Source organism: Salvelinus namaycush, chromosome 41, assembly GCF_016432855.1.
Source record: "Salvelinus namaycush isolate Seneca chromosome 41, SaNama_1.0, whole genome shotgun sequence".
Taxonomy (NCBI): Eukaryota; Metazoa; Chordata; class Actinopteri; order Salmoniformes; family Salmonidae; genus Salvelinus; species Salvelinus namaycush.
In genome coordinates this window covers 9,775,477-9,802,545 of record NC_052347.1, presented here as the reverse complement: position 1 = coordinate 9,802,545, position 27,069 = coordinate 9,775,477, and the positions used below count along the sequence as shown (strand labels likewise).

General features: G+C 47.8%; 1 protein-coding gene across 1 annotated transcript in view; it reads left to right on the top strand.

Moving 5' to 3' along the window:
• The window catches only part of LOC120033990 (cAMP-specific 3',5'-cyclic phosphodiesterase 4A-like), a gene marked incomplete at its 3' end in the record, with an annotated part of 64,597 nt that overhangs the window by 22,906 nt on the left and 14,622 nt on the right, over positions 1-27,069 (top strand). The window contains exons 2-6 of the mRNA XM_038980390.1: positions 15,595-15,798; positions 16,388-16,424; positions 16,607-16,677; positions 18,750-18,796; positions 19,227-19,339. Coding sequence (XP_038836318.1) covers positions 15,595-15,798; positions 16,388-16,424; positions 16,607-16,677; positions 18,750-18,796; positions 19,227-19,339 — 472 coding nt within the window. The remainder of the gene's footprint in view (positions 1-15,594; positions 15,799-16,387; positions 16,425-16,606; positions 16,678-18,749; positions 18,797-19,226; positions 19,340-27,069) is intronic.

Genomic DNA, 27,069 nt, shown 5'->3' with positions numbered 1-27,069 from the left:
GGCATTGTGAGCAAATCAATATCGCCGCAGAATAAGCCTCTAGCCCTCTGTATGCCAAAACATGTATTTCTCTATAGACGTATCTCTGTGCGCTGAGTGCAAGTCATTACAATTTTACAACTCCTAATTTGTTTAGATGCGGCTGGCACAAATGAATTAGAAACACCAATTGAAAACGTTCCTCCATCTGTCTTCTCTCTGGACCGGTTTCCATGTCACTCTACCCATCTGTTTAATTGAGGCTCCAATCACATGCTGCAAAACAAGGCACAATGGAGACCCCGCTCCTCTCCCCAAACACAGAGACACGCTGCTCTCTTTCTCTCCTCCCTCCTCACTCACTCTCTCTCTGTCTCTCTCTTCCTCTCTCTCTCATCCCCCCCTGTCTCTCTCTGAAGAAGGCAGCCCTCATTAAACCAAGCACTTGTTCAGGCTCCCCCTGACATTCCAGTTCAGTAATGCTGGCTAAAATATGTGGATGTTTGAGACACGGTTTTAAACAGTTTCCCTTTTACACTAAACAGCCCCTGTTTCCACAGGGATAATTTACATAAAAAAGGTTAGGAAGCTTAGTGGAGCGAGCGGAGGACTGTGTGAAAGAGAGAGAGGGAGGAGAGATAGCAGGAGAGGGAGAGTGTATAATAACTGTGGTGGGTGTGTCAGTCAGCTGTCATTGGTCAGGTTAAAGGCAGCATGGGGCCGATGGAGCCGAGCCTCCTGGGACCCACTGACTGGCTGGGACACTGATTCAGTAGACTGAGGGCCAGAGCTACACACACGTCACTAAGAGCTGGATTGTGCATTTATTTTTTTAATTCTTCAAGCTCTGTCAAGTTTGTTGATCATTGCGAGACAGCAATTTTCAAGTCTTGCCATAGATTATCAAGCAGATCTAAGTCTGAACTGTAACTTGGACATTCAGGAACATTCACTGTCTTCTTGGTAAGCAACTCCAGTGTAGATCTGGCCTTGTGATTTAGGTTCTTGTACTGCTGAAAGATCAATTAGTCTCCCAGTGTCTGTTGGAAAACAGACTGAAACAGGTTTTCCTATAGAATTTCACCTGTGCTTAGCTGTATTCCATTTATTTTTATCCAACAAAACTCCCTTGCCGGTGACAAGCATACCCATAACATGATGCAGCCACCACCATGCTTGAAAATATGAAGAGTGGTACTCAGTGAAGTGTTGTGTTGGAGTTGCCCCAAACTTAACGCATTGTATTCAGGACAAAAAAAAGCATTTATTTTCCAATTTTTTGCAGTATTACTAAAGTGCCTTGTTGCAAACAGGATGCATGTTTTGGAATATTTGTATTCTGTACAGGCTTCTTTCTTTTCACTTTTAGTATTGTGGAGTAACTACAATGTTGTTGATCCATCCTCAGTATTCTCATATCACAACCATTAAACTCTGTAAATGTTTGGGGTACAGAGATGGGGTAGTCATAAAAAAAAAATGTTAACCACTATTATTGAACACAGAATGAGTCCATGCAGCTTAATATGTGACTTGTTGAGCACATTTGTACTCCTGAACTTATTTCAGGTTGCCATAACAACGTGGTTGAATACTTATTGACTCGAGACATTTCAGCTTCTCATTTTCTCTTCAGTTGTCCCCGCCCCAAAAATTCCACCGACATTATGGGGTATTGTGTGTAGTGACACAAAATCAAACAAATTCAGTGTCACAAAATCTAAATTGAGGCTGTAACACAACACAATGTGGGAAAAGTCAAGCGGTGTGAATACTTTGAAGGCGCTGTAACAGTTGAGACATCGTTTACCATTACAAGAGGAACAGTCAACATAACTGATGACGCGATGGTCATTTCATCAGACTGTGCCAAAGTTTTGTTAAAAGGAAGCATATTTCACAGCGACGTGCAGACAATGAGTTGAGGTAGAGTTAAGGATGGAAGATAAACAGAAAAAGGACTGTCGATTTATTCTCTACCTCGACAAAGTTTCTCAGAGAGTTGGAGTAACTGGTGTGGTGATGGTAATGCGGTGGGATTGGTGTCTTGGGGGAGAATACAGATGTTCTGGACAAAACCACACGACAACGGAGACCCAACTACACAGGAGGAGGAACAGCATGGGGCTGGGAACGGTGTGCTTGTGTAATACAGTGTTATGGGATCTGTTAAATTTACAACCACTGGATTTGTACAATGCATTATACATTCTGAGTGCTGCCAGGTGCTAATCTAGCAGACCTGGATTTAAGTACTATTGTAATTATATGAAATGCTTTAGCTGGGTTGGATTGAGCTTGCCTGGTGCCATGGAACTAATAGAATAGTCGCAAAGGCTGCATACCCCGCCCATCTGGCACTTCAGGCAGGCTAAAGCAAACGCTTAAACTATTTGAAAGATTTAGAATAGTATTTGAACCCATCATTCCTTCACACTGAAGTGAGCCTGTGGCTTCACACTACATTTGATGGAGGAGACTGAATATCCACTAGAGCGCATCTCTGGATTGAATGAAAGACACCACTATCCACCGGGGGGTCAGTCGGCCGAGTGATTGTCTGAGGAATCAATTGTAGCTACACAGTATGTCATCCTTAAGCTTAAAGGTGTGTGCCTGCCTGCTGCCTTGCTAAAACTCTATATGGCTCCAGTACAGTAGCTCTCTGAGTCAGGCCCCTCAGGATAGTGTCGCTGATCCTGTGGGCAGGATTATGGCTCTGTAATCCTCTGGCTGTTATCGGACCGACCGCATGCAGCACAGTGGACGGGGGAACTCTCTCCCTCTGTTCTCGCTCTCTCTCTGTCTCAGATGGAGCCGGTCGGCCAGTCAGGACATCGCTGGGATGACCAGCTGACCAGCCTGTCACTCTGTAGAGAGAATCCCCTTACTCTTCCTCTTTAACTACTCTCTCTCTCTCTCTCTCTCTCTCTCTCTCTCTCTCTCTCTCTCTCTCTCTCTCTCTCTCTCTCTATCCCTCTCTATCCCTCTCTCTCTCCCCCTCTCCTCTACCCCCGACCACCCCTGCTTGCTTTGCGGTGTCCCCCTGCCCTGTGTGAGGCTGGGACGGCCAGATGCCCTCCCTGATCCAAGGGTGGCGCAGCGCCAGGCTCCAGCCAGGCCAAAACTGTCCTCTTCTCATAGGGCTCAGAGCTCAGGCAGTTGGGCAGGGCAGCAGTGTAAATGTTGGCCTTTAAAACACAGCCAGGGCAGGCAGGTCTGTGTCATGGCACCGTGAACTGGCGTGGAACAGAGAGCATGCTGGGGCAGGTAGAAATGGTGAGAGGAGAGGGTGTGTTGATGTTGGCTTGGCCATCTCATTTGAAATGTGCTTTGAGTTGAGTCGGTGATGGGCGTTCTAGCCTGATATAGACACATGCCCCTGCTCTGCTGCAACAGAGTGATAGCTGCTCTGTAATAAAAGCCCTATTATCCTGCCTCGTCAGTTGCTGATTCAACATTCAGTTCGGGATTCAACCGTAGCAATAAATACAGTTGTATTTGTACGATGGGGCCTTAAAAGTAGCCCCTCCCTTTCCCCCTCACTCCCTCCCTCCACTCTCCCCCCACGCATGTAGCAATCAGGCAGGTGCTAAACGCCTGGGTGAGGCAATGCACAGAGAGAGATTGACATAGCACGTGGAAATTAGCATCTGTGCTTGGCAGAAAAGGAAGCGGAGGCAGGAAATCACTCTCATCCCCCGTTCAGGCTGAGGGTAGGCCTGGGCAGCGGGGGGAGGAGGCATGAGGGATGGAGGGATGGAGTGGTTGGGGAAGGTTAATCATTAACTTGTGGAGAGAGAGGATAAGAATGAGTGGGATAGAGGGATCGATTTTGGAAAGTGACTTTAATAAATGAAGGCTCCAGCTCCCGTCCATCCCTTCCTCCCTCCCCACCCAACAAGGGAATGTGAGCTGTATGCTGGCTGCCTGGGCCGGACCAACTGCAGCTCAAGCCTCTCAAAGAGAGAGAGAGAGAGAGAGGACTGTGCTGCAGGAAACCGCTGATGTGGCAGCAGCTCTCCATCACACACACACACACTCATAAGCTCCTAGTGTGTTGTTAATATATAATCAATGGGAGGGGGGTTCATTGGAAGGAGTGAGAGTGTAAATCTTTCTTGTCCCTTAAAGACTCTCAGGTTTAATTAAACTAATCAGCACATTGACTCAGGCTTCAAAGCCTTTCAAAGCCGCGTTATTAATGGAATATAATCAAATTCTCCCCCTTTGTTATAGAAATGTGTTGCATAGAGAGGAGGGTTAGGAGTATGGCTGCAGAGCAGGGAAAATGGTTTAGATACTCATAGTGTTACGGAGCAGCATACACTGCAATATTCATTGCAAGAAAAGCCTAGATAGAACATCTTGATTTATCAATTCAATAAGACAAGCTGCTTACAGCACCTGCCAGTACAAAGGTCCCTACTCTGCCATTATACCATTGAGCTGAGCATTTTATAGTATTTGCTCAAGCGATGAAGGTGGTTTATAGGTTTCCCATGGCAATGAAAACATATCCAATAGTCATGCAATTTGAACTGGCAGTAACTGCCGTCTTGTTGCTGTGTCCATTACTGTGCTTGTGTCTAGTGTGAGATGTGTTGACGCTATGCTACGCCACCTCCCAACTGGAAGAAGTAGAAAAACACGGGTGAGCTACATGATAAACTGACATTTTAATTAGCCAGCTCCTCTCTCGCTCTCTGTCCTCATTGAGCTGTGAGGGTTGTTATCTTACAAAGGAAGGAGTCGCCCAGCTGGCACACATCCCTTTTCCTGTGAGACCTCTGATCATCATGTCATTGTCCACAGTCATCCTCTCCAGGGGTTCTGTTATCACATAATGAAAGAGCGAGTAGCTGTCCACAGTCATCCCATCCTGGAATCACGTTCAAGTTTTATTGTCACATGCACACGTACAGTGAAATGCTTAACTTGCATGCTCTACCCAACAGTGCAGTAATCCAATATCAAAATAGTGTAACTAATAAAACATTTAAAAAAAATACATGTAGATTACCGGTCAAAAGTTTGGACACTGTCACGTTCTTTCAAAATCGAACCCAGAAGCAGACCAGGACAAGGAGAGTAGGAAGAAGGTGAGTATTTATTTACAAGTGAATATGAAGGGGTAGAAATATCCAGGTAGCGTAAACGGGCAGCGGTGGTGAGTTGATGGGAGTGAATAGGTGGGTCCAAGGGAGTAGCGGAAGCCTCCGACGACCAGGCAGGAATGGGGTAAGTGATCCGGGTGAATAATGTTTAAGGCTAACGATCCGGCAGGGAATGGATGTCAGGTCCGGGCTTATGAAGAGGAGAGATGATGATCAGGACCAGGTGCACAGATAGCTGATGGGATAGAGGTGCGGGTAATCTGAGATCTCCCAACTAGCTAAAACGCCCGGCAACCAGACAGGGTGCGTTCCAGGACACCGGAAAAACACTCCAGAACAGAACACAGGCAACAACCAGACTCAGGAAACGGGGTTCGTGACAGTACCCCCCCTCCGACGAACGCCACCGGGCGGACTACCCGGAGCGCCAGGGTGGAGGCGGTAGAAGTCACGAAGCAGGTCAGCGTCAAGGATCTGACGCCGAGGAATCCAACTCCTCTCCTCTGGACCATATCCTTCCCAATCCACTAGATACTGGAATCCTCGACCCCGCCGTCTTGAGTCCATGATGCGGCGCACCGTGTAGACAGGACCACCTCCGATCATCCGAGGAGGAGGAGGACGAGGAGGAGGGGGCAACAGAGGACTGAGGAGAACCGGCTTGAGGCAGGAGACATGAAAGGTGGGATGAACTCTAAGTGTTGCAGGCAACTTGAGTCGGACCACCACAGGATTAATGATTCTCTCCACTACAAACGGACCAATGAACTTCGGTGACAGTTTCCTCGACTCCGTCCGTAGAGGAAGATCCCGTGTAGCCAACCAAACCTTATCTCCGACCGTATAAGCGGGGGCAGGAATACGGCGACGATTCGCCTGGATCTGATACCGGTCAGAAACTCTAAGGAGAGCCTTCCTGGCCCGATGCCAGGTCCGGTGGCAACGACGAATGTGGGTCTGGACGGAGGGGACCGAGAGATCCCTCTCCTGAGAAGGAAACAAGGGAGGTTGGTAACCGTACAGGCACTGGAAGGGAGACATCCCAGTAGCAGATGAAGGAAGAGTATTATGGGCATACTCGACCCAGGGTAATTGAGAGGACCAAGAGATGGGATCAGAGGAAACAAGACAGCGCAGCGTGGACTCCATCTTCTGGTTGGCTCTCTCCGCCTGACCATTAGATTGGGGGTGAAATCCAGAAGTGAGACTGACTGTAGCTCCAATGGCCAAACAGAAGGATCTCCAGACAGCAGAGGTAAACTGAGGACCACGGTCAGAAACAATGTCACAGGGCAACCCGTGGACCCTGAAAACCTCCCTAACCAGGATCTCGGACGTCTCAGTGGCGGAAGGCAGCTTGGAGAGGGGGACAAAGTGAGCAAACTTGCTGAATCTGTCCACAATGGTCAGAATAACCGTGTTACCAACAGAAGAGGGCAACCCCGTGACAAAGTCCAGGGCCAGATGCGACCAAGGTCGCCGGGGAATAGGTAGGGGGTGAAGAAGCCCAGAGCTGGGCCGATTGGAACTCTTATTCTGCGCACAAACAGGACAAGCGGCAACAAACCTCCGGGTATCTTCTCCCATGGCAGGCCACCAAAATCGTCTGCGCAGTAGCGCCATAGTCCGAGCAACGCCAGGGTGACAAGCTATCTTGCTGGCGTGGGACCACTGAAGGACAGCAGAGCGGACCGACTCAGGCACGAACAACCGACCGGGTGGACCGTTACCGGACCCGGGCTGCGTCCGAAGGGCCGCCATCACATCCTCCTCAATCCTCCATGTAACGGCTCCCACGACAACATTCTGGGGAATAATCGTCTCAGTCTTGGCCCCACTCTCCTCCGTCTTGGAGAACATCCGGGACAGGGCGTCCGCCTTCCCGTTCTTCGACCCAGGTCGGAACGTCAGGGAAAAATTGAAGCGTCCAAAAAACAAAGCCCACCTGGCCTGACGGGAGTTGAGACGTTTAGCCGATTGCACGTAAGCCAGATTCTTGTGGTCAGTCCAGACCACAAACGGTTGCTCCGCTCCCTCCAACCAGTGACGCCACTCCTCCAAGGCAAGCTTCACAGCGAGAAGCTCCCGGTTAACCACATCGTAGTTTCTTTCAGCTGGAGAAAGACGACAAGAGTAGAAGGCGCAGGGATGGAGTTTACCGTCAGTGGAGCTACGCTGGGACAGGATGGCGCCCACCCCCACATCAGACGCGTCCACCTCAACAACAAACTGACGGGAAGTGTCAGGTTGAGAGAGGATCGGGGCGTTGGTGAATCGGCTCTTCAAGTCCAGAAATGCTCGGTCTGCCTCAGGAGTCCAACAGAAATCTCTGGTGCAAGACGTCAGGGCAGTTAAAGGGACGGCCACCCGGCTGTAATCACGGATAAACCTCCGATAGAAGTTCGCAAACCCCAGGAATCTCTGGAGCTGCAATCTCGTACCGGGCTGGGCCCAATCCCGAACCGCCCGAACCTTCTCTTGGTCCATCATGATCTCTCCCCTGGAGATGATGTACCCGAGGAAGGACGTCGTGTGGGCGTGAAAATCACACTTCTCAGCCTTCACGAACAGACGGTTCTCCAATAACCGCTGCAAGACCTGCTTGACATGCTGGACGTGGCTAGAAAGCTCCCTCGAGAAGATGAGGATATCATCCAGGTAAACGAACACAAAAATACCAATCATATCTCTCAGAACATCATTCACCATACTTTGGAACACAGCAGGAGCGTTGGTCAGTCCAAACGGCATCACCTGGTACTCGAAATGTCCCATAGGAGTATTGAACCCAGTCAACCACTCGTCCCCCTCCTTGATCCGAACCAAATGATAAGCATTACGTAGGTCAAGCTTCGTAAAAACCGTAGCACCCTGTAAAGAGTCGAAAGCAGAGCCCATCAAGGGCACGGGATACTTGTTCTTAACCGTAATATCATTCAACCCCCGATAATCAATACATGGTCGAAGAGAGCCATCCTTCTTACTCACAAAAAAGAATCCTGCTCCCAGAGGTGATGACGAGGGGCGAATGAGACCTGCAGCTAGAGACTCCTTGATGTAGGTCTCCAAGGCTTCACGTTCAGGTCGAGAGATACTGTATAACCGTCCCTTGGGAAAGGCAGCTCCAGGGAACAGATTAATCGCACAGTCATAAGGTCAGTGGGGAGGAAGGGACAGAGCCTTCTGCTTACTGAATACTTCACCCAACTCGTGATATGTTTCTGGAACCAGGGACAAATCAGGAGGAGCAGAGTCACTGACCTGACTGGGAACAGCAGGAGAACAGGCAGTCCTAAGGCAGTTAGCATGACACTCAATGCTCCAACTAGTTACCTTACCCGTCACCCAATCAAACGAGGGATTGTGTTCCTTCAGCCAGGGGTAACCAAGAACCAGAGGAACATGGGGCGAGGACAGAATGAGGAAGGAGATAAACTCTGAATGATTCCCCGACAACAACATCTTAACCGGTTCAGTCCTCATCGTAATCCGTGCCAGACTACTGCCGTTCAGAGTGGTTGCTTCAATGGCTTCCGGCAATTGCTCCTTGGAAAGCCCCAGCTGTTCCACCAATTCGGCATCAATAAAGCTGCCATCGGCACCTGAATCGATAAAAGCGTTCATCTCTAAGCTCTGATCCTTATTCATAAGGGTCGCAGGAAAACGGGGTCTGACAGGGTTCTTGAGAGGTTGAAACTGGCTCGCAAAAATTCCTCCCAAAACTAGCGAGCCGGGCAGTTTAACGGGCGCTGTGGACAGGCGGAGATGTAATGTCCCGAGCTACCACAGTAGAGGCAGCTGTTGGTCTCACGTCTACGTTGGCGCTCCTCCTTAGTTAGCCCGTGTCGCCCCACTTGCATTGGTTCAGGATCTGGTGGCAAGACCCCTCCACTAATCCCGTGTGGGGAAGCATGATCAACACGTTCTGGTCCATTTCCTGAACCAAATGGTAACCGAGTTGCTGATTGATTGGACAGCCCCCACTGCTTCTCCCTCCTTCTCTCTCGGACTCTATTATCTACCCGAATAGCTAAAGTGACCAAGCTGTCTAGGTCACTAGGCTCTGGATAGGATATCAGCTCGTCCTTGAGTTGCTCCGACAACCCCTGGTAAAAAGCCGCTTGTAGTGACTCCTCATTCCAACCACTCTCCACAGCCAATGTCCTGAATTCGATCATAAAGTCTGCCACACTGCGAGCTCCTTGGCGAAGAGTGAACAAACGTTTAGCTGCGTCCTTACCTCGGACAGGATGGTCAAAAAGCTTTCTCATCTCCGCCGTGAACTCCTGGTATGAAGCCATGCAGGTGGCCGGTCGTTCCCAAACGGCTGAAACCCATTCCAGAGCTCTACCACGCAGCAGTTCAATCACGAAAGCTATCCTAGCCTTATCTGTGGCGTAAGAGTAGGGCTGTAGATCAAAAACTAAGCCACACTGCATAAGAAATGAACGGCATCTTCCGAAATCCCCCTCGTACTTATCAGGCGTCGGAACCTTGGGCTCACGGAAGGAAACCTCTCCAGAATCGGCAGGTGAGATGGGTGAAACAGGTGGTGGATGTCCCGCCGGCAACCTGAGCTGATCCTGGATCTTCGTCAAGCTAGCAGATAAGTTCCGGACTGAACCCGCTATCTCCTGTAGCGCCGTGTTGTGTTGTTCCAATATCTTCCCCTGCTGGGTAACGGCATGGCAAACGGGGTCCAGGTCCGCTGGGTTCATCCTTGGCCGGATCGTTCTGTCACGTTCTTTCAAAATCGAACCCAGAAGCAGACCAGGACAAGGAGAGTAGGAAGAAGGTGAGTATTTATTTACAAGTGAATATGAAGGGGTAGAAATATCCAGGTAGCGTAAACGGGCAGCGGTGGTGAGTTGATGGGAGTGAATAGGTGGGTCCAAGGGAGTAGCGGAAGCCTCCGACGACCAGGCAGGAATGGGGTAAGTGATCCGGGTGAATAATGTTTAAGGCTAACGATCCGTCAGGGAATGGATGTCAGGTCCGGGCTTATGAAGAGGAGAGATGATGATCAGGACCAGGTGCACAGATAGCTGATGGGATACAGGTGCGGGTAATCTGAGATCTCCCAACTAGCTAAAACGCCCGGCAACCAGACAGGGTGCGTTCCAGGACACCGGAAAAACACTCCAGAACAGAACACAGGCAACAACCAGACTCAGGAAACGGGGTTCGTGACAGACACACCTACTCATTCAAGGGTTTTTCTTTATTTTGACTAGTTTCTACATTGTAGAATAATAGTGAAGAAATCAAAACTAAGAAATAACACACATGGAATCATGTAGCAACCCAAAAAGTTTTAAACAAATCAAAATATATTTGAGATTTGAGATTCTTCAAAGTAGCCACCTTTTGCCTTGATGACAGCTTTGCACACTCTTGGTATTATCTCAACCAGCTTCATGAGGTAGTCACCTGGAATGCATTTCAATTAACAGGTGTGCCTTGTTAAAAGTTCATTTGTGGAATTTCTTTCCTTCTTAATGCGTTTGAGCCAATCAATTGTGTTGTGACAAGGTAGGGTTGGTATACAGAAGATTGCCCTATTTGGTAAAAGACCAAATCCATGTTAACAGCTCAAATAAGCAAAGAGAAATGACAGTCCATCATTACTGTAAGACATTAAGGTCAATCAATAAGTACAATTGTGCAGTCGCAAAAACCGTCAAGCGCTATGATGAAACTGGCTCTCATGAGGAACGCCACAGGAAAGGAAGACCCAGAGTCACCTCTGCTGCAGAGGATAAGTTCATTAGAGTTACCAACCTCAGAAATTGCATCCCAAATAAATGCTTCACAGAGTTCAAGTAACAGACACATCTGTTCAGAAGAGACTGCGTGAATCAGGCATTCATGGTCGAATTGCTGCAAAGAAACCACTACTAAAGGACACCAATAATAAGAAGAGACTTGCTTGGGCCAAGAAACCCAAGCAATGGACATTAGACCAGTGGAAATCTGTCTGATGAGTCCATATTTGAGATTTTTGGTTCCAACTGCCGTGTCTTTGTGAGATGAGTAGATGAATGGATGATCTCCACATGTGTGGTTCCCACCGTGAAGCATGGAGGAGGAGGAGTGATGGTGTGGGGGTGCTTTGCTGGTGACACTGTTGGTGAATTATTTAGAATTCAAGGCACACTTAACCAGCTTGGCTACCACAGCATTCTGCAGCGGTACGCCATCCCATCTGGTTTGGGCTTAGTGGGACTATCATTTGTTTTTCATCAGGACAATGACCCAAAACACACCTCCAGGCTGTGTAAGAGCTATTTGACCAAGAAGGAGAGTGATGGAGTGCTGCATCAGATGACCTGGCCTCCACAATCACCTGACCTCAACACAGTTGAGATGGTTTGGGATGAGTTTGACCGCAGAGTGAAGGAAAAGCAGCCAACAAGTGCTCAGCATATGTGAGAACTCCTTCAAGACTGTTGGAAAAGCATTCCTCATGAATCTGGTTGAGAGAATTCCAAGAGTGTGCAAAGCTGTCATCAAGGCAAAGGGTGGCTACTTTAAAGAATCTCAAATCTAAAACATATTTTGATTTGTTTAACACTTTTTTGCTTACTACATGATTCCATATGTGTTATTTCATAGCTTTGATGTCTTCCCTATTATTCTACAATGTAGAAAAAAAAATTAAATAAAGAAAAATCCTTGAATGAGTAGGTGTGTCCAACCTTTTGACGGGTACTGTATACGATAAAGAAAACACGATAAATAACAAATAAGATAGGAAGCTATGTACAGGGACAGTGCCAATACCAAATTGACAATGTGCAGGGATACTGGAGTGTTTGCGGTAGAAAATCACACTGTGTTAGGGTGTGTGTGTGTGCGCGCATGCATGCATGTGCATGTGTACTGTGTTTGTGTGTTTGTTCACACAAATTCACACTGAAATGTTGTATCCAGCTTTATTACTTAATAACTGATCAATTGATTATTGACTTTTTACAAGCATCGACCCCCTGCAGCTTTTAATTGCATTCGTCACAATGAGTAGGAATCCTTCAGCAGTCAGAGATGTCAGATCAGAGCAATGTTCCCATAGCCCGTATTTCATAAAGGTCTGTTCATGAGTGACTTGAGAGGGCTATGCTCAGGCGGGTCCCTTGTGCCCCACAAACAAATGGGAGCTGAGCTCCCCTCTACCATCCTGCTGGTGCCTTCTTCTTTTCCCTTCATTATTCTGGGGTGAGTCACTGGAAGAGATACAAATGACAGAGAGAGAGGCAGAAAGGGAAAGGAAGGCTCTTGAGAAACAGCAGACAGTGAGAGTGTGGGAGGAGAGAGAGAGAGAGGAGGGGGAAATGGGTGGTTGACAAGTCATCTCATCTCTGTAGTGTTCTGCTCTGTGGATAGTCTTTGTGCTGCTATCTGCCTTGTCTAGTCAGCCTAGTGGTATGTAGAATTCATGCACCGGGATTTACCTCTGCTGCTGCAAAAACAAAGAAATGGATGACACAAGATTCACATTAGCATGAAAAAACAAACAGATACACACAAACTCACTGTTGTACACATGCACATACACAAGCTTTCATGCATACATGCAGATAAACTCTTCTCTTGTCTCTCTTCTTTTTTTCAGAAACAACACACACACACACACACACACACACACACACACACACACACACACACACACACACACACACACACTCTGATGTGTATGCAGATACAGTACATTTTAAACTTCACAAAATGATTTTCTCGGAGTAGAGGTCTGTTTGTGTAGTAGCTCTGTACTTGGTCAGTGGGCCTATGTCTTTCGGTGTACTGCAAAGGTCAAGAAGCTTGGCTGTTGGCTTGGCTGTTGATGTTAAAAAATAATGTTTTGGAAACAAATCATGCATGCTCTTGTAAACAGTTCCACAGGCCATGAGTCACTCCTCCTTCTCTTCTCCTCTGCCCTTCTCTCCTTTTTCTCCTTGACTCCTTTCTCCATCCTCATCCACTTTGTCTCTCTCTCTCTCTCTCTCTCTCAGTCTCTCTCTCTCTCTCTCTCTCTCTCTCTCTACTGCCGGTGGTCTGTTGCTGCTAGAGAAACGGTGAGCAGTGAGATAAGGAGAGAGAAAGAGAGCACACGCTTGAAGCAGGGGGAGGTGAAGAAAGTAATGGAGAAAAAAACAGGCTGAGAAAGCGAAGAAAAGGAGAGAGAAAGATTAGGAAACGGAGCAGCGGACCGGTCAGCGTGTGTCCTCTAGGTGGTGTGGGTGTGGGTGAGACAAGGGGCAGACGCCCGGGCAGAGTGGCAGCCACAGTGTCCCTGAGGGGCCTGGTCGGGGAGGACAAGGACAGCGAGGCAGGAGGAGGACACACAGGAAAAGTATATGGACTCAGACAGAGTGATAGAGAGTGAGAGCTGAGCTAGTGAAATATCAGAAGCCCTCTCCTGAGAGTGGCCCTGTTCAGATAGCTGATAGCTGAGAGAGAGGCTGTGGGTTACAGCTGCACCGCCGCCCTTCAGTGACAGAATAAACAAAAACAAACCTACACAGGAAGAACAAGCTGCTGAGAAACAGGGAACAAAGTGGTGTGGAGGTGAACACAGGAAGTGAGCCAACGCAGCAGTACTCCAGGGCTTCATGATCAAAGCTTGAAGACTTCAACTGAACGTGGACTCTGAGGATTGGGACCAGGAATAAAACTATAGGATTAGGGTCTGTTATCAAGGGCTTTCTGACTGGCAGGATTTTGTGCTGGTGTGTGCAGGAGAACTCTCTTTGTCTGGGACGTGAGCTGGGCTACTGAACCGTGGAACAAGGCGGGGGGGCAGGGGGAGCGTAGGAGGGAGAGTGACTGACAGACCGATTGGGAGGTTGAAGTGTTGGCAGTAGCAGACAAAGTTTGATAGACAGAGTTTTTTCTGGTCGGGAGGGAGGCAGGGAGGGAGGGAGGAGGGAGCGAGGGAGGGAGAGAAGAAGAGGGAGGGAGAGAGAGAGAGAGAGAGAGAAGAAGAGGGAGAGAGGGATGGTGGTTTCTTCTGTCAGTCCTCTTCGTCGTGCCCAGAGCTTCCAGAGATGAGTCAGAGGAAGCTGACACGACAGATGAATCTGTGGGAAACCCCCGAGGAGTTGACCACGCCCAGCCTGACCCCCACCTCTCCCTACGTCCCCTCCGCTAACTCACCTGTGTCCCCTGATCACGACCACACTCGGGGACACGGGAATTCCGTGTTTTTCCGCCGTATGAAGCTCAACCGCAGTATAGAGCGCAGACGGTCATCTCAGTCCCACCTTCCTCTCAGGTATTCATGGTGTCCAAGTAGCCATGCACAGTTATCAGGCCCTGTGATGTGTGTGTGTGTGTGTGTGTGTGTGTGTGTGTGTGTGTGTGTGTGTGTGTGTGTGTGTGTGTGTGTGTGTGTGTGTGTGTGTGTGTGTGTGTGTGTGTGTGTGTGTGTGTGTGTGTGTGTGTGTGTGTGTGTGTGTGTCTTCACAATATCTCCCTCCATGATGTGCTTTTCATTGTTGATGAAGCTGGAGAAACATTCATGGTTCCATAAAGAGAAACCCCCCTCTAAACCTAAGAAGTATGTTTCTGTGTACACTTTGGCTAAACTCTCACTAAGCTTCCGTTTGACTGGATCTCTTTGAGATTATCCCTAATCTTGTGTTTGGGGTCATGTGGTTGTCTGTAACGCTAGATTGCTATGGTGCTCTTGTGTGTATATGCAGATCAGCTGTCCTGGGCTGAACTCTTGTTTATACATGTCTGTCTCTCCTTCAACACGTGTCATTTATTTTATTATATTTTTTTGGTGGGGTGGATCAGCTTTAATATTGCAGATAAATTGTAGCTTCCATCAAAGTAATTGTCTGCATTATTTCCAATCCCCCATATAAATATCTCAATATCAATTAATTCCTGGGTAACAATAAGTACCTTGGTGAGATTGTTTTAAGTTAAAATGGTCAAAAAGATACAAAAATAACTACTTAGCAAAGAGCAATTTCTCAAGCAAGAATTTTGCTAGGTCTGTCTGTCTGTCTGTCTGTCTGTCTGTCTGTCTGTCTGTCTGTCTGTCTGTCTGTCTGTCTGTCTGTCTGTCTGTCTGAGTGGGGAGAGGAATACTAGGTGTTATTGGCAGAGAGGTTTGGAACTCTCTTTCTTATTGGTCTGTTACCTAATTTACCGTCTGGTGATGTCACCACCCAGGCCACAACTTCTTCCCACCTATGGTTGCAAAATTCCGGGAACATTCAATACATTCACTGGTTTTTCCAAAATCGAGGTTGGAGGTTTCACAGAATCAGGAGAGAATAAGCAGGAAATCCAGACTCCTCACAAAGGCAATTTCAGGCTGTCTTTTTAATAAACAACTCTTACACTAAAAGGGCATTATCATAATTTTTACAAATTCACAGATTTATTCCAACCTCTTAGTGTGTAAATATATATAAAACATAGGAAAATGCCTTTAATGAAGCATTGATCCAGACAACTTTCCTGTCTCTCTCACTTTGTCTTTCAGTTTTGACTCAGAGAATGGTCCTTCGCCTGGCCGCAGCCCCATGGATTCGCAGGCGAGTCCTGTGCTGGGGCTGCACCCCTCCTTTACCACAGAGGGGTGCAGGAGTCGCGGGGAGCGCAGGGAGTCCTTCCTGTACCGATCAGACTCCGACTATGACATGTCCCCCAAGAACATGTCACGCAACTCCTCCATCAACAGTGAGGGGTGAGTATCAACCCTGGGCGGGGGTTTTAACTTATAAGACTATTCCATTGGTTCCATTGCACCAGGCAAACTCAATCAAGCCCAGCTAAAGTATTGTGTTAATTGAACCCTGGTTTGGTGAGTATGTACCCCCTTACAATCTCCACTTCCTGTGTTCATCACATGCCATCAAAACCACCTTGGCTAATCCACATGGCTAAAACCACTCTGAGTGAAAGTAGCCTCACTGACACTCCAGAATGCTGCAACACTATACATTACTCACTATACAATCACAATCAGCCGACTTGGCATTTAGGATTATTATGATTATGGCAGTATTATGCTAATGTATATACTCAAATCTTTTTCGCTTCACAGCGGTGTAATTTGTCTTGGTCTGCTTCCCTTTCAGAAAGAGGTTTTTTGGTCAGAACCAAAAATATTTGGTTTAGATTCAGATAGGGCTATGGATACCATTGGTTCACATATATATCCCGTATGTGTTCATGTAAACTGTCATAGAGGTTACACTTCAGCGATAACTCTCCATCTATCCTGCTGACTGTCATCTCCTTCCTTTGTTCATTTTCTATCTCTCTTTCTACAGGCATGCAGAAGATCTCATAGTCACCCCTTTTGCTCAGGTAAGCACCAGCTCTGCAGTTTGTTGATGAAGTGGTGTACACTTCCTCCTTCCTGCCTAAAGATAGAACATGCAGTAAAGAACTTGAAAGGGGCTAAACTGAGTATGTAGTGAATTTGTCTCGCTCCGCTCTCTGCCCCTCTCCCCGCCGCCCCCACCACCCACCGTCCGTCCATCCCCCAGGTGTTGGCCAGTCTACGAACTGTAAGAAGCAACTTCACCATCCTCGCCAATGTCACGACACCCACTAACAAGTCAGTAGCATTCCGTCAGCCACGTTACCCTTTCAACCCCTCTTAATGTGGTCACATCTCTCTTCTCTACCGAAGCATGAATGATATCCTCCCACTGTGTCTATATTGTAACTGTGCAACGTTACCCTTTCAACCCCCCTTAATGTGGTCACATCTCTCTTCTCTACCGAAGCATGAATGATATCCTCCCACTGTGTCTATATTGTAACTGTGCAACGTTACCCTTTCAACCCCTCTTAATGTGGTCACATCTCTCTTCTCTACCGAAGCATGAATGATATCCTCCCACTGTGTCTATATTGTAACTGTGCAACGTTACCCTTTCAACCCCTCTTAATGTGGTCACATCTCTCTTCTCTACCGAAGCATGAATGATATCCTCCCACTGTGTCTATATTGTAACTGTGCAACGTTACCCTTTCAACCCCCCTTAATGTGGTCACATCTCTCTTCTCTACCGAAGCATGAATGATATCCTCCCACTGTGTCTATATTGTAACTGTGCAACGTTACCCTTTCAACCCCCCTTAATGTGGTCACATCTCTCTTCTCTATCGAAGCATGAATGATATCCTCCCACTGTGTCTATATTGTAACTGTGCAACGTTACCCTTTCAACCCCCCTTAATGTGGTCACATCTCTCTTCTCTATCGAAGCATGAATGATATCCTCCCACTGTGTCTATATTGTAACTGTGCAACGTTACCCTTTCAACCCCTCTTAATGTGGTCACATCTCTCTTCTCTACCGAAGCATGAATGATATCCTCCCACTGTGTCTATATTGTAACTGTGCAACGTTACCCTTTCAACCCCTCTTAATGTGGTCACATCTCTCTTCTCTACCGAAGCATGAATGATATCCTCCCACTGTGTCTATATTGTAACTGTGCAACGTTACCCTTTCAACCCCTCTTAATGTGGTCACATCTCTCTTCTCTACCGAAGCATGAATGATATCCTCCCACTGTGTCTATATTGTAACTGTGCAACGTTACCCTTTCAACCCCTCTTAATGTGGTCACATCTCTCTTCTCTATCGAAGCATGAATGATATCTTCCCACTGTGTCTATATTGTAACTGTGCAGTCCTTATTCTCTCTGGAATATCAAGAGTTTATTTCCAAAACTCTATATCAACCAATTTTTCACATTTGTGTTTTTTTCATCAGGAATGATTAATTGTGGGTACCTTCATGTGTGTGGAAAATATTACTGTTCTCAGATGTTTTCTTAATAGATTTTAGATGTGTATGGAAATGTGTTTTTTTGCAAAACGCTATATATCCATTGTTTAGCTGGAATGGAATGTTCGTGTCAGGTATATTTGACTGTGATATGTGGTTGTCTCACCTAGCTACTGTATCTTAAGATGAATGCCTTACTATAAGTCGTCTCTGGATAAGAGCATCTGCCAAATGACTCAAATGTTAAATGTAAATGTTTTATATACAGATATCATATTACTGTATTGAATTATTATAATAGTTATTTTTTATTATATTGATGTCAGAAATGTATCATTAGCACATTTCTTTATAAAAAATGTAGTTATTTGTTACATTTGACTGTGTAAAACCTGACAGTACTCCTTATTTCTCTGAGAATGAGGCGGATATATAGAATTTCGCAACAAAAAAACCCATTATTATTTGTTTCTCTGAGAGCCATAATTAGTGAGCATGATGCTCTCAGCTCCAAACAGAATCCTCCCTCACTAGACTGCAAGTTGAACCTCTATGTAGAGAAAGAGACAGCTGAGAGCTGAGAGAGCCTCGCTTAAACGAGGCATTGTTTTTAATATTATTGGCTTCAACAATATTTCAAAAGACTGCGATGCAGATCTATGCAAATAGTTTATGATTCCTCACAAATGTTATTGTCCATAATACAGATGGTGAGGTTAAATATGGTTAAATATTAGGTTAAATATGTTTGCTTATCTATTTCCTTGGTTATGTTGTTACACTACACAATTCATGCCCTATACAACCGTAATGTTCTTAGAGTCCACTAGAGAGCGCGCTTTATCATTTCCTCTGATGATGTAATGATATATTTGTCCACAGGAGGTCACCAGTGACAAGCCAACCCACTGTTCCCCAGGCAACACTCTCTGGTAGGTTTCCTGCTAAAATGAACTTTAGTCGCTACTGATTGGGAACACTCTCCCACACAACTCACAGTGTTTTGGTAGTGTGCACTCAAGCTTCCAAAAACTCATAAAAATGCACCGATATTAATAGGAGAATTTGCAGCACCATGGCATTTGGCTTTCTCAATAATGGATACCGATAGGCTGCATTTAATTCGGCAGATGATTTGAATAATAAGTGTCAATCTGGAGTCTCAACTGAACAATTCTAAGAAATGACAAATGTAGCAATTTGGCTAAAACGGTTCAAGAGAACAGATGCAGAGAATATGACCCATTACACAGACCATTATATTATGATACACTATATTATATCAATGCTGAGATCATACCGGTTATAATAATACATACAGCACATTAATGCCACCGTCTTCTCTCCTGTGTATGTGTGTAGATGAGACGTACCAGCAGATGGCAAGGGAGACTCTGGCTGAGTTAGACTGGTGTCTGGACCAGCTGGAGACCATCCAGACCCACCGCAGCGTCGGTGACATGGCCTCCAACAAGGTACTACCACTTCTACCAGTACCATTACCCTACACCATCACTACCACCACCACTACTACTACCACTACCACTAGCCCGTACCACCACTACCACTACCATTACCCTATACCATCACTACCACCACCACTACTACTACCACTATCACTAGCCCGTACCACCACTACCACTACCATTACCCTACACCATCACTACCACCACCACTACTACTACCACTAGCCCGTACCACCACTACCACTATCACTACCACTAATACTACCACTACCACCACCCTACACCATCACTACCACTAGCCCGTACCACCACTACCACTACCAGTACCCTACACAACTACTACCACTACCCTACACAACCACTACCACCACCACTACTACTACCACTACCCTACACAACCACTAACATTACCCTACAGCATCACTACCATTAGCCCGTACAACCACTACCACTACCACCACCACCACTACCACCACCACTAGCACGCACCACCACTACTACTACCACTAGCCCGCACCACCACTACCACAACCTTACACTACCACCACTACCACAACCTTACACTACCACTACTACCACCACTACCACTACCACTAGCCAGCACCACCACTACCACAACCTTACACTACCACTACCACTAGCCTACACCACCACTACCACTATCCCACACCACCACTACCACTACTACTACCACTAGCCCGCACCACCACTACCACTACCACTACCCTACACCACCACTACCACCACCCTACACCATCACTACCACTACCCTACACCACCACTACCACCACCCTACACCACCACTACCACTATCCCACACCACCACTACCACTACTACTACCACTAGCCAGCACCACCACTACCACAACCTTACACTACCACTACCACTACTACTACCACTAGCCCGCACCACCACTACCACCACCCTACACCACCACTACCACTATCCTACAACACCACTACCACTATCCTACACCACCACTACCACTATCCTACACCACCACTACCACTATCCTACACCACCACTACCACCACCCTACACCACCACTACCACTACCCTACACCGCCACTACCACCACCCTACACCACCACTACCACTAGCCGGCATCACCACTACCACTACTACTAGCCCGCACCACCACTACCACTATCCTACACCACCACTACCACTATCCTACACCGCCACTACCACCACCCTACACCACCACTACCACTACAACTACCACTAGCCGGCATCACCACTACCACTACTACTAGCCCGCACCACCACTACCACTATCCTACACCACCACTACCACTATCCTACACCACCACTACCACTATCCTACACCACCACTACCACTATCCTACACCACCAATACCACCACTATCCTACACCCCCACTACCACTATCCTACAGCACCACTACCACTATCCTACACCACCACTACCACCACCCTACACCACCACTACCACTACCCTACACCACCACTACCACTATCCTACACCACCACTACCACTACAACTACCACTAGCCGGCATCACCACTACCACTACTACTAGCCCGCACCACCACTACCACAACCTTACACTACCACTACTACCACCACTACCACTACCACAACCTTTACCATCACCACTACCACTACTACCACCACTACCACTACCACTAGCCAGCACCACCACTACCACAACCTTACACTACCACTACCACTACCCTACACCACCACTACTACTACCACTAGCCCGCACCACCACTACCACGACCCTACACTACCACTACCACTACCCTACACTACCACTACCATTACCCTACACTACCACTATCCTACACCACCACTACCACTACCCTACACTACCACTACCACTAGCCTACACCACCACTACCACTACCCTACACCACAACTACCACTACCCTACACCACCACTACCACTACCCTAGACTACCACTACCACTACCCTACACTACCACTACCCTACACCACAACTACCACTACCCTACACCACCACTACCACTACCACCACCACTATCACTACCCTAGACTACCACTGCCACTACCCTACACCACCACTACCCTACACCACAACTACCACTACCCTAGACTACCACTGCCACTACCCTACACCACCACTACCACTACCACCACCACTATCACTACCCTAGACTACCACTGCCACTACCCTACACCACCACTACCACTACCCCAACTACCACTACCCTAGACTATAACTGCCACTACCCTACACACACCACAACCCTATACTACACCTGGCCTCTTCATCTGTCCATGCCCCTCTCCTATACCCTCTACCACAACCTCAACGTATTTGTGTTTCCTAGTCCAACTGTGCATAACTAAATATCAATACTATTATCAGTCTCCCATACTGTATGTTTCATTCATGTCTGAGAGGCTTGTTTGCATTTGGCGGAACTGAACTGTGTGAATGTGGACTGTGGACTGGATAAGCTAATGTAACAGAGGTGGTTCGGTCAGCCACACTCTCGTGATGAGTAACCTTGTCTGACATGTGACGACTTGGGTTAGCTCCCCAGGATAATGTCTAGCTTTTAGCTCAGTGGGCTATCACAGTCTTGTGGCTCGCAGGAGCTGTTAGTCCCAGTGATGTTTGAGATTTGTGTATTGTCCTTTTGAGGCCGAAGGGAATGTATGTGTGCATGTACACAGAATGTCCAAAAGATTTGTCAGATGCTCTATATGTATAAAGGTATGTGTGATGTGTGTATACTGTATACTGCTGTTTAGAGTCTGTGTTTGTAGCGGATGTGTATTCCTGCACATGAATGTGAGTGAGTGAGTGAGTGAGTGAGTGAGTGAGTGAGTGAGTGAGTGAGTGAGTGAGTGAGTGAGTGAGTGAGTGAGTGAGAGAGAGAGAGAGAGAGAGAGAGAGAGAGAGAGAGAGAGAGAGAGAGAGAGAGAGAGAGAGAGAGAGAGAGAGAGAGAGAGAGAGAGAGAGAGAGAGAGAGAGAGAGAGAGAGAGAGAGAGAGAGAGAGAGAGAGAGAGAGAGAGAGAGAGAGAGAGAGAGAGTCTGTGGTTGGGAAGGGAAGACACAGAGCACAGGAGAAGAGGGAGGAGGGGTCCTGATGCTGATGTCTCTGCTGTAACCTTGGTTGCTATCGAACAACAGGGTCTGCCCTTCCCTTTTACTCATTGGCTCACCACTCTGACCACAAGGCTTGTGGTCCGGGAAGCGACCAATGAAAAAGAGGCAAGGTTCCTTCAACAGTGTTGTGTCTAAAAGAGACAGTGTGGTATTCTTGTTTTTCTTGTCACCCTGAGGGGAATGTAGCATGTTGCAACTGTTTCAGAACGCAAAAGACAGCAGTTTGGATTTGTATGTGTGTAAGGATGCCTGTGTTTGAGAGACAGACAGAGGGCAAGAGAGAGAAAGATGGAGTGAGAGAGGGGGGAGTGTGTGTGTGCTCCTGGCTGACAGAGAAGCAGAGAGAATGCTGTGGTCTTTAAGAGCAGACGGGCGCCATAAAGACACATACACACAAAACCACACCAACATGCACACACACATATGAACACCCTCCCTCGTACTCGCTCTCTCTCACACACCCATTTCCGACAGGTGTACATGCTGTCTGCAGCACATGCGCATTCAGGCTGCATGCACACACACACACACAAGTGCATGCTGTCTGGCTGATTAGCTTGCAAGGGCTGTCTACAGCATCCAGGGAGACGGCGCTACAGGAGGCAGCAGGGCTTTGCTACGGCGGAGGAAGGAAAGAGGAAGGAAAAATAAGGGAAGCCTGAAGCTCTTGGATTAGTTTCAACCTCAGACATAATTTAACCAGTCCAGGGAGACACGATGGAGTGACTGGGATACTGCGGGGGAAGCTACTGGGAGGAGGACTGTGGACTGTGTGTGTGTTGGGATCATCGCTGAGGCACATACGGGGCTGATGCAGCAGGAGGACGACTGGGCCCGGCCCCTGGATCCGGTGCACTGTGGGGGAGGGGCACTTTGCAGAGTAGACGCAACGCAGGGAGACGAGGAGAGAGCCTGTTTTTCCCCACACCGAGAGCTCCGCTGTGATTCTGTAGCCTGATCACCCGTCTGCTAGCTACATCACAGGCCTGGCTCCCTATTTTTCTCTCTCTCTGTCTCTCCTTCCTTCTCTTTCTCTCTCCATTGCCATTTGTCTCCTGCTCTCTCTCTCTGTCACTCTCTGTCCTCTTCCTCTGTCCCATCGCTCAATACTACGGTCATCTTTCCCACCCTGTCATCGCCGTCTTTCCATCCCGCCATCCTTCTAAGCTCCTCTGTCCTCTTTTATCTCCATCTGTCTGTCTGTCTGACCTTCTATCTTTCATTACAACATCTTGGCTTTTCTCTCTTCCCTCTCCTCCTCCATTACCTCTCTTTGCCCTTCAGACGGTCCCCCTCTCACTCTCCATCTTCTCCCATTCTATCCTCCCCCTCTCCCCACTCTGCTGTTTGATTTGGGTCAGTTCTGCTCACCAGCTGGGATGAGATGTAGTCTCTGGAGCTTGGGGATCCAGGGGGCTCCCGGCCTGCCGTTTGCGGGGCATCCTCATCTGTGGACCACCCTCACACTGGGGCCCATATCTGGACGCACTGGGTGGGTGGCCTGCTTCCAGGAGAACTGCATGTAGGGACGGACTGTGAGCACCAGTGGACCCTGTCCCTCTCCCCCTCCACCCCTCGCCCCCCCACCCTCGGCGGGGGGAAGCTGTCGCTCTGGAGTGTCCCGGCCTGGCCGGCTGCGGCCTACACGCTGCCCACACGCTGACGACAAATCCCTCCTCATGCTGCTGGGACACCTGCAGCGCCCCCACCCCCAGCCCGCTCCACTACCGGTCCTCCTGTCTGGGCAAGCGCCCCTCGCCCCCCGTCACCCTAAGCATGGGCGTGGTAGAGGCCATTGACCCCGCCTCGCCGTCCCCTTGCCCCTCGCCCGTGCCAGGCGGCTACCGGCTGCCCCGCTCTTCCACCAGCTACAGCCAGCTGCAGGGGAGGGGAGGAGGGCCAGACCTGGAGCTGGACCTAGGTGCGGCTGCCGGAGGGGTTCTGGAAGGGTCTGGGATGGCAACGGAGCGCAGGACACCTCTAGTAGACCTGTTCTGTGAGACCTGCTCGAGACCCTGGCTCATCGGATGGTGGGACCAGGTAGGGCTAGAAGGGCTGGGAGGGGAAGGGAACCGGGCCAGACAGACAGACAGCCATCTTGGATAGCTGTTTTGATTAACTATTTTTCCACCCTTGCTGTTTAGTGCATTATTTAGGCTGTTATCTGTCCTTTCTACTTAGTAGGTGTGATTTTGTTAAGCCGTTGAAGTTTCATGTTGAAAAGAGAACCATGTCAATTGTGTGCGTTTTAGTTGTGTGGATTGCAGGGACCAGTTGGGACAGGGAGGAGATGACCTAAAGATGACAGGCATAACAGGATGTATGTTGAGTGACTGTGTGTTTATATTTTCCCTCAGCAACTCTGTTTTCATATTCTATGCATTATTTATGCATATGGGCACTGAAGGGGAAAAGGCATTGAGTTTTCAGAGTTTATTAACCCTAAACTCCCCCTGTAATGTGTCGTCATGCTGCCTGTGGTGCTGAGCGCACTAAACCTCAGCTGCAGTACACTTCAACCTGAAGATATAAACTCAAAACTGTTCACCTTAGAGACTCATTTCCTCCATTCAAACCACAGACAATATTCCCTTGAAATCGTACAGAAATTCCTATTAAGAAAATCTTTATTGTCCTATTGTTACAGCAGGTAGCCTGCTTTATCACAAGATGTCCATCTCCATCCTCGACACACACACACACACACACACACACACACACACACACACACACACACACACACACACACACACACACACACACACACACACACACACACACACACACACACACACACACACACACACACACACACACACACACACACACACACACACACACACACACACACACACACACACACACACACACACACACACACACACACACACACACACAGGTTCAGTGTCAGTGTCAGTGAAGAATATCTCAGCTCAATGCTGTGTGTGTTTATCTCAGTGTTGTCCGGTGATCTTAGTCAATGTCAGAATAGTTTTGTATTTTTCTTTGAGAGGCCGAGACATGATAGGACTTATGGACATATTATTAATGTTGCAGCGTGTAGTTGATAGCAGATGTCTCTATCAAACCAGCTACTGACCCTGTTATTTTGACCGAGCTCTCTTGTCCGTGGCAGTGACTGTGCCCTCGTGAACCATTGTCTTGTCTGTGCTTTACTGAGATACATACAACAACATCTTACCCAGCGAGCACATAACGTTCTCAGAACCGTATGTTTCTTAGAGCTTGGTGAGAGCGTGGTTGTCTTATGGCTATTTTGCATACAACCTACCTACAACTTTGTGGGAATGTTGCAGAACAGTTGCTTGGCTTTGGAACATTCTCAGCACAAAAATGTCCTAAAAGTGCAAACATGGTTAGATTTAATAATAATGTTGGTAATGTTGTAGGAACGTTCTCCAACTGGTTTAACATGGGGAATATTCTCAAATAGTTCAGAGTACGTTAAGAAACAACGTGGGAATTTCTGTACTTCAGCATAACGTTTCCTACAGGTTTCCTCACGGTTCAATTTAAAATCATGTTCTTAGAACATTAAGAACACTTTCCATAAAAAACACAAGAAAACATTAGTAACGGTCAAAGAATGTTCTGCGAATGTTATTTAAAAATACATACATTCCGTTCAAAGCATCAACAAAACTTTCTCTATCCTCGCTCTTGTTAAGTGTGTTCAGGTGTGTTGGCCGCGCCCAGTAATTGGCCACACCTGACCCTAATGAGTGCTTGTTTCCTTTGAAATGGGGTCAATTTGGGGCCTCCCGGGTGGCGCAGTGGTCTAGGGCACTGCATCGCAGTGCTAACTGCGCCACCAGAGTCTCTGGGTTCGCGCCCAGGCTCTGTCGCAGCCGGCCGGGTTAGGGAGGGTTTGGCCGGTAGGGATATCCTTGTCTCATCGCGCTCCAGCGACTCCTGTGGCGGGCCGGGCGCAGTGCGCGCTAACCAAGGGGGCCAGGTGCACGGTGTTTCCTCCGACACATTGGTGCGGCTGACTTCCGGGTTGGAGGCGCGCTGTGTTAAAGAAGCAGTGCGGCTTGGTTGGGTTGTGCTTCGGAGGACGCATGGCTTTCGACCTTCGTCTCTCCCGAGCCCGTACGGGAGTTGTAGCGATGAGACAAGATAGTAATTACTAGCGATTGGATACCACGAAAATTGGGGAGAAAAGGGGATAAAATTTAAAAGAAAAAAGAAAAAAAAGAAAAAAAAGAAATGGGGTCAATTTGAATAGACTGAAATAGACCATCCTGGTGGCACAGTGGACTTATTCAATGGATAGAGAATATACACTACATGACCAAAAGTATGTGGACACGTCGAACATCTCATTCCAAAATAATGGGCATTAATATGGAGTTGGTCCCCCCTTTGCTGCTATAACAGCCTCCATTGCTGTGAGGACTTGCTTCCATTCAGCCACAAGAGGATTAGTGAAGTCGGGCAGGCCTGGCTCGTAGTCGGCGTTCCAATTAATCCCAAAGGTGTTCGATTGGGTTGAAGTCATGGCTCTGTGCAGGCCAGTCAAGTTGTTCCACGCCGATCTCGACAAACCATTTCTGTATGGACCTCGCTTTGTGCACGGGGGCATTGTCATGCTGAAACAGGAAAGGGCCTT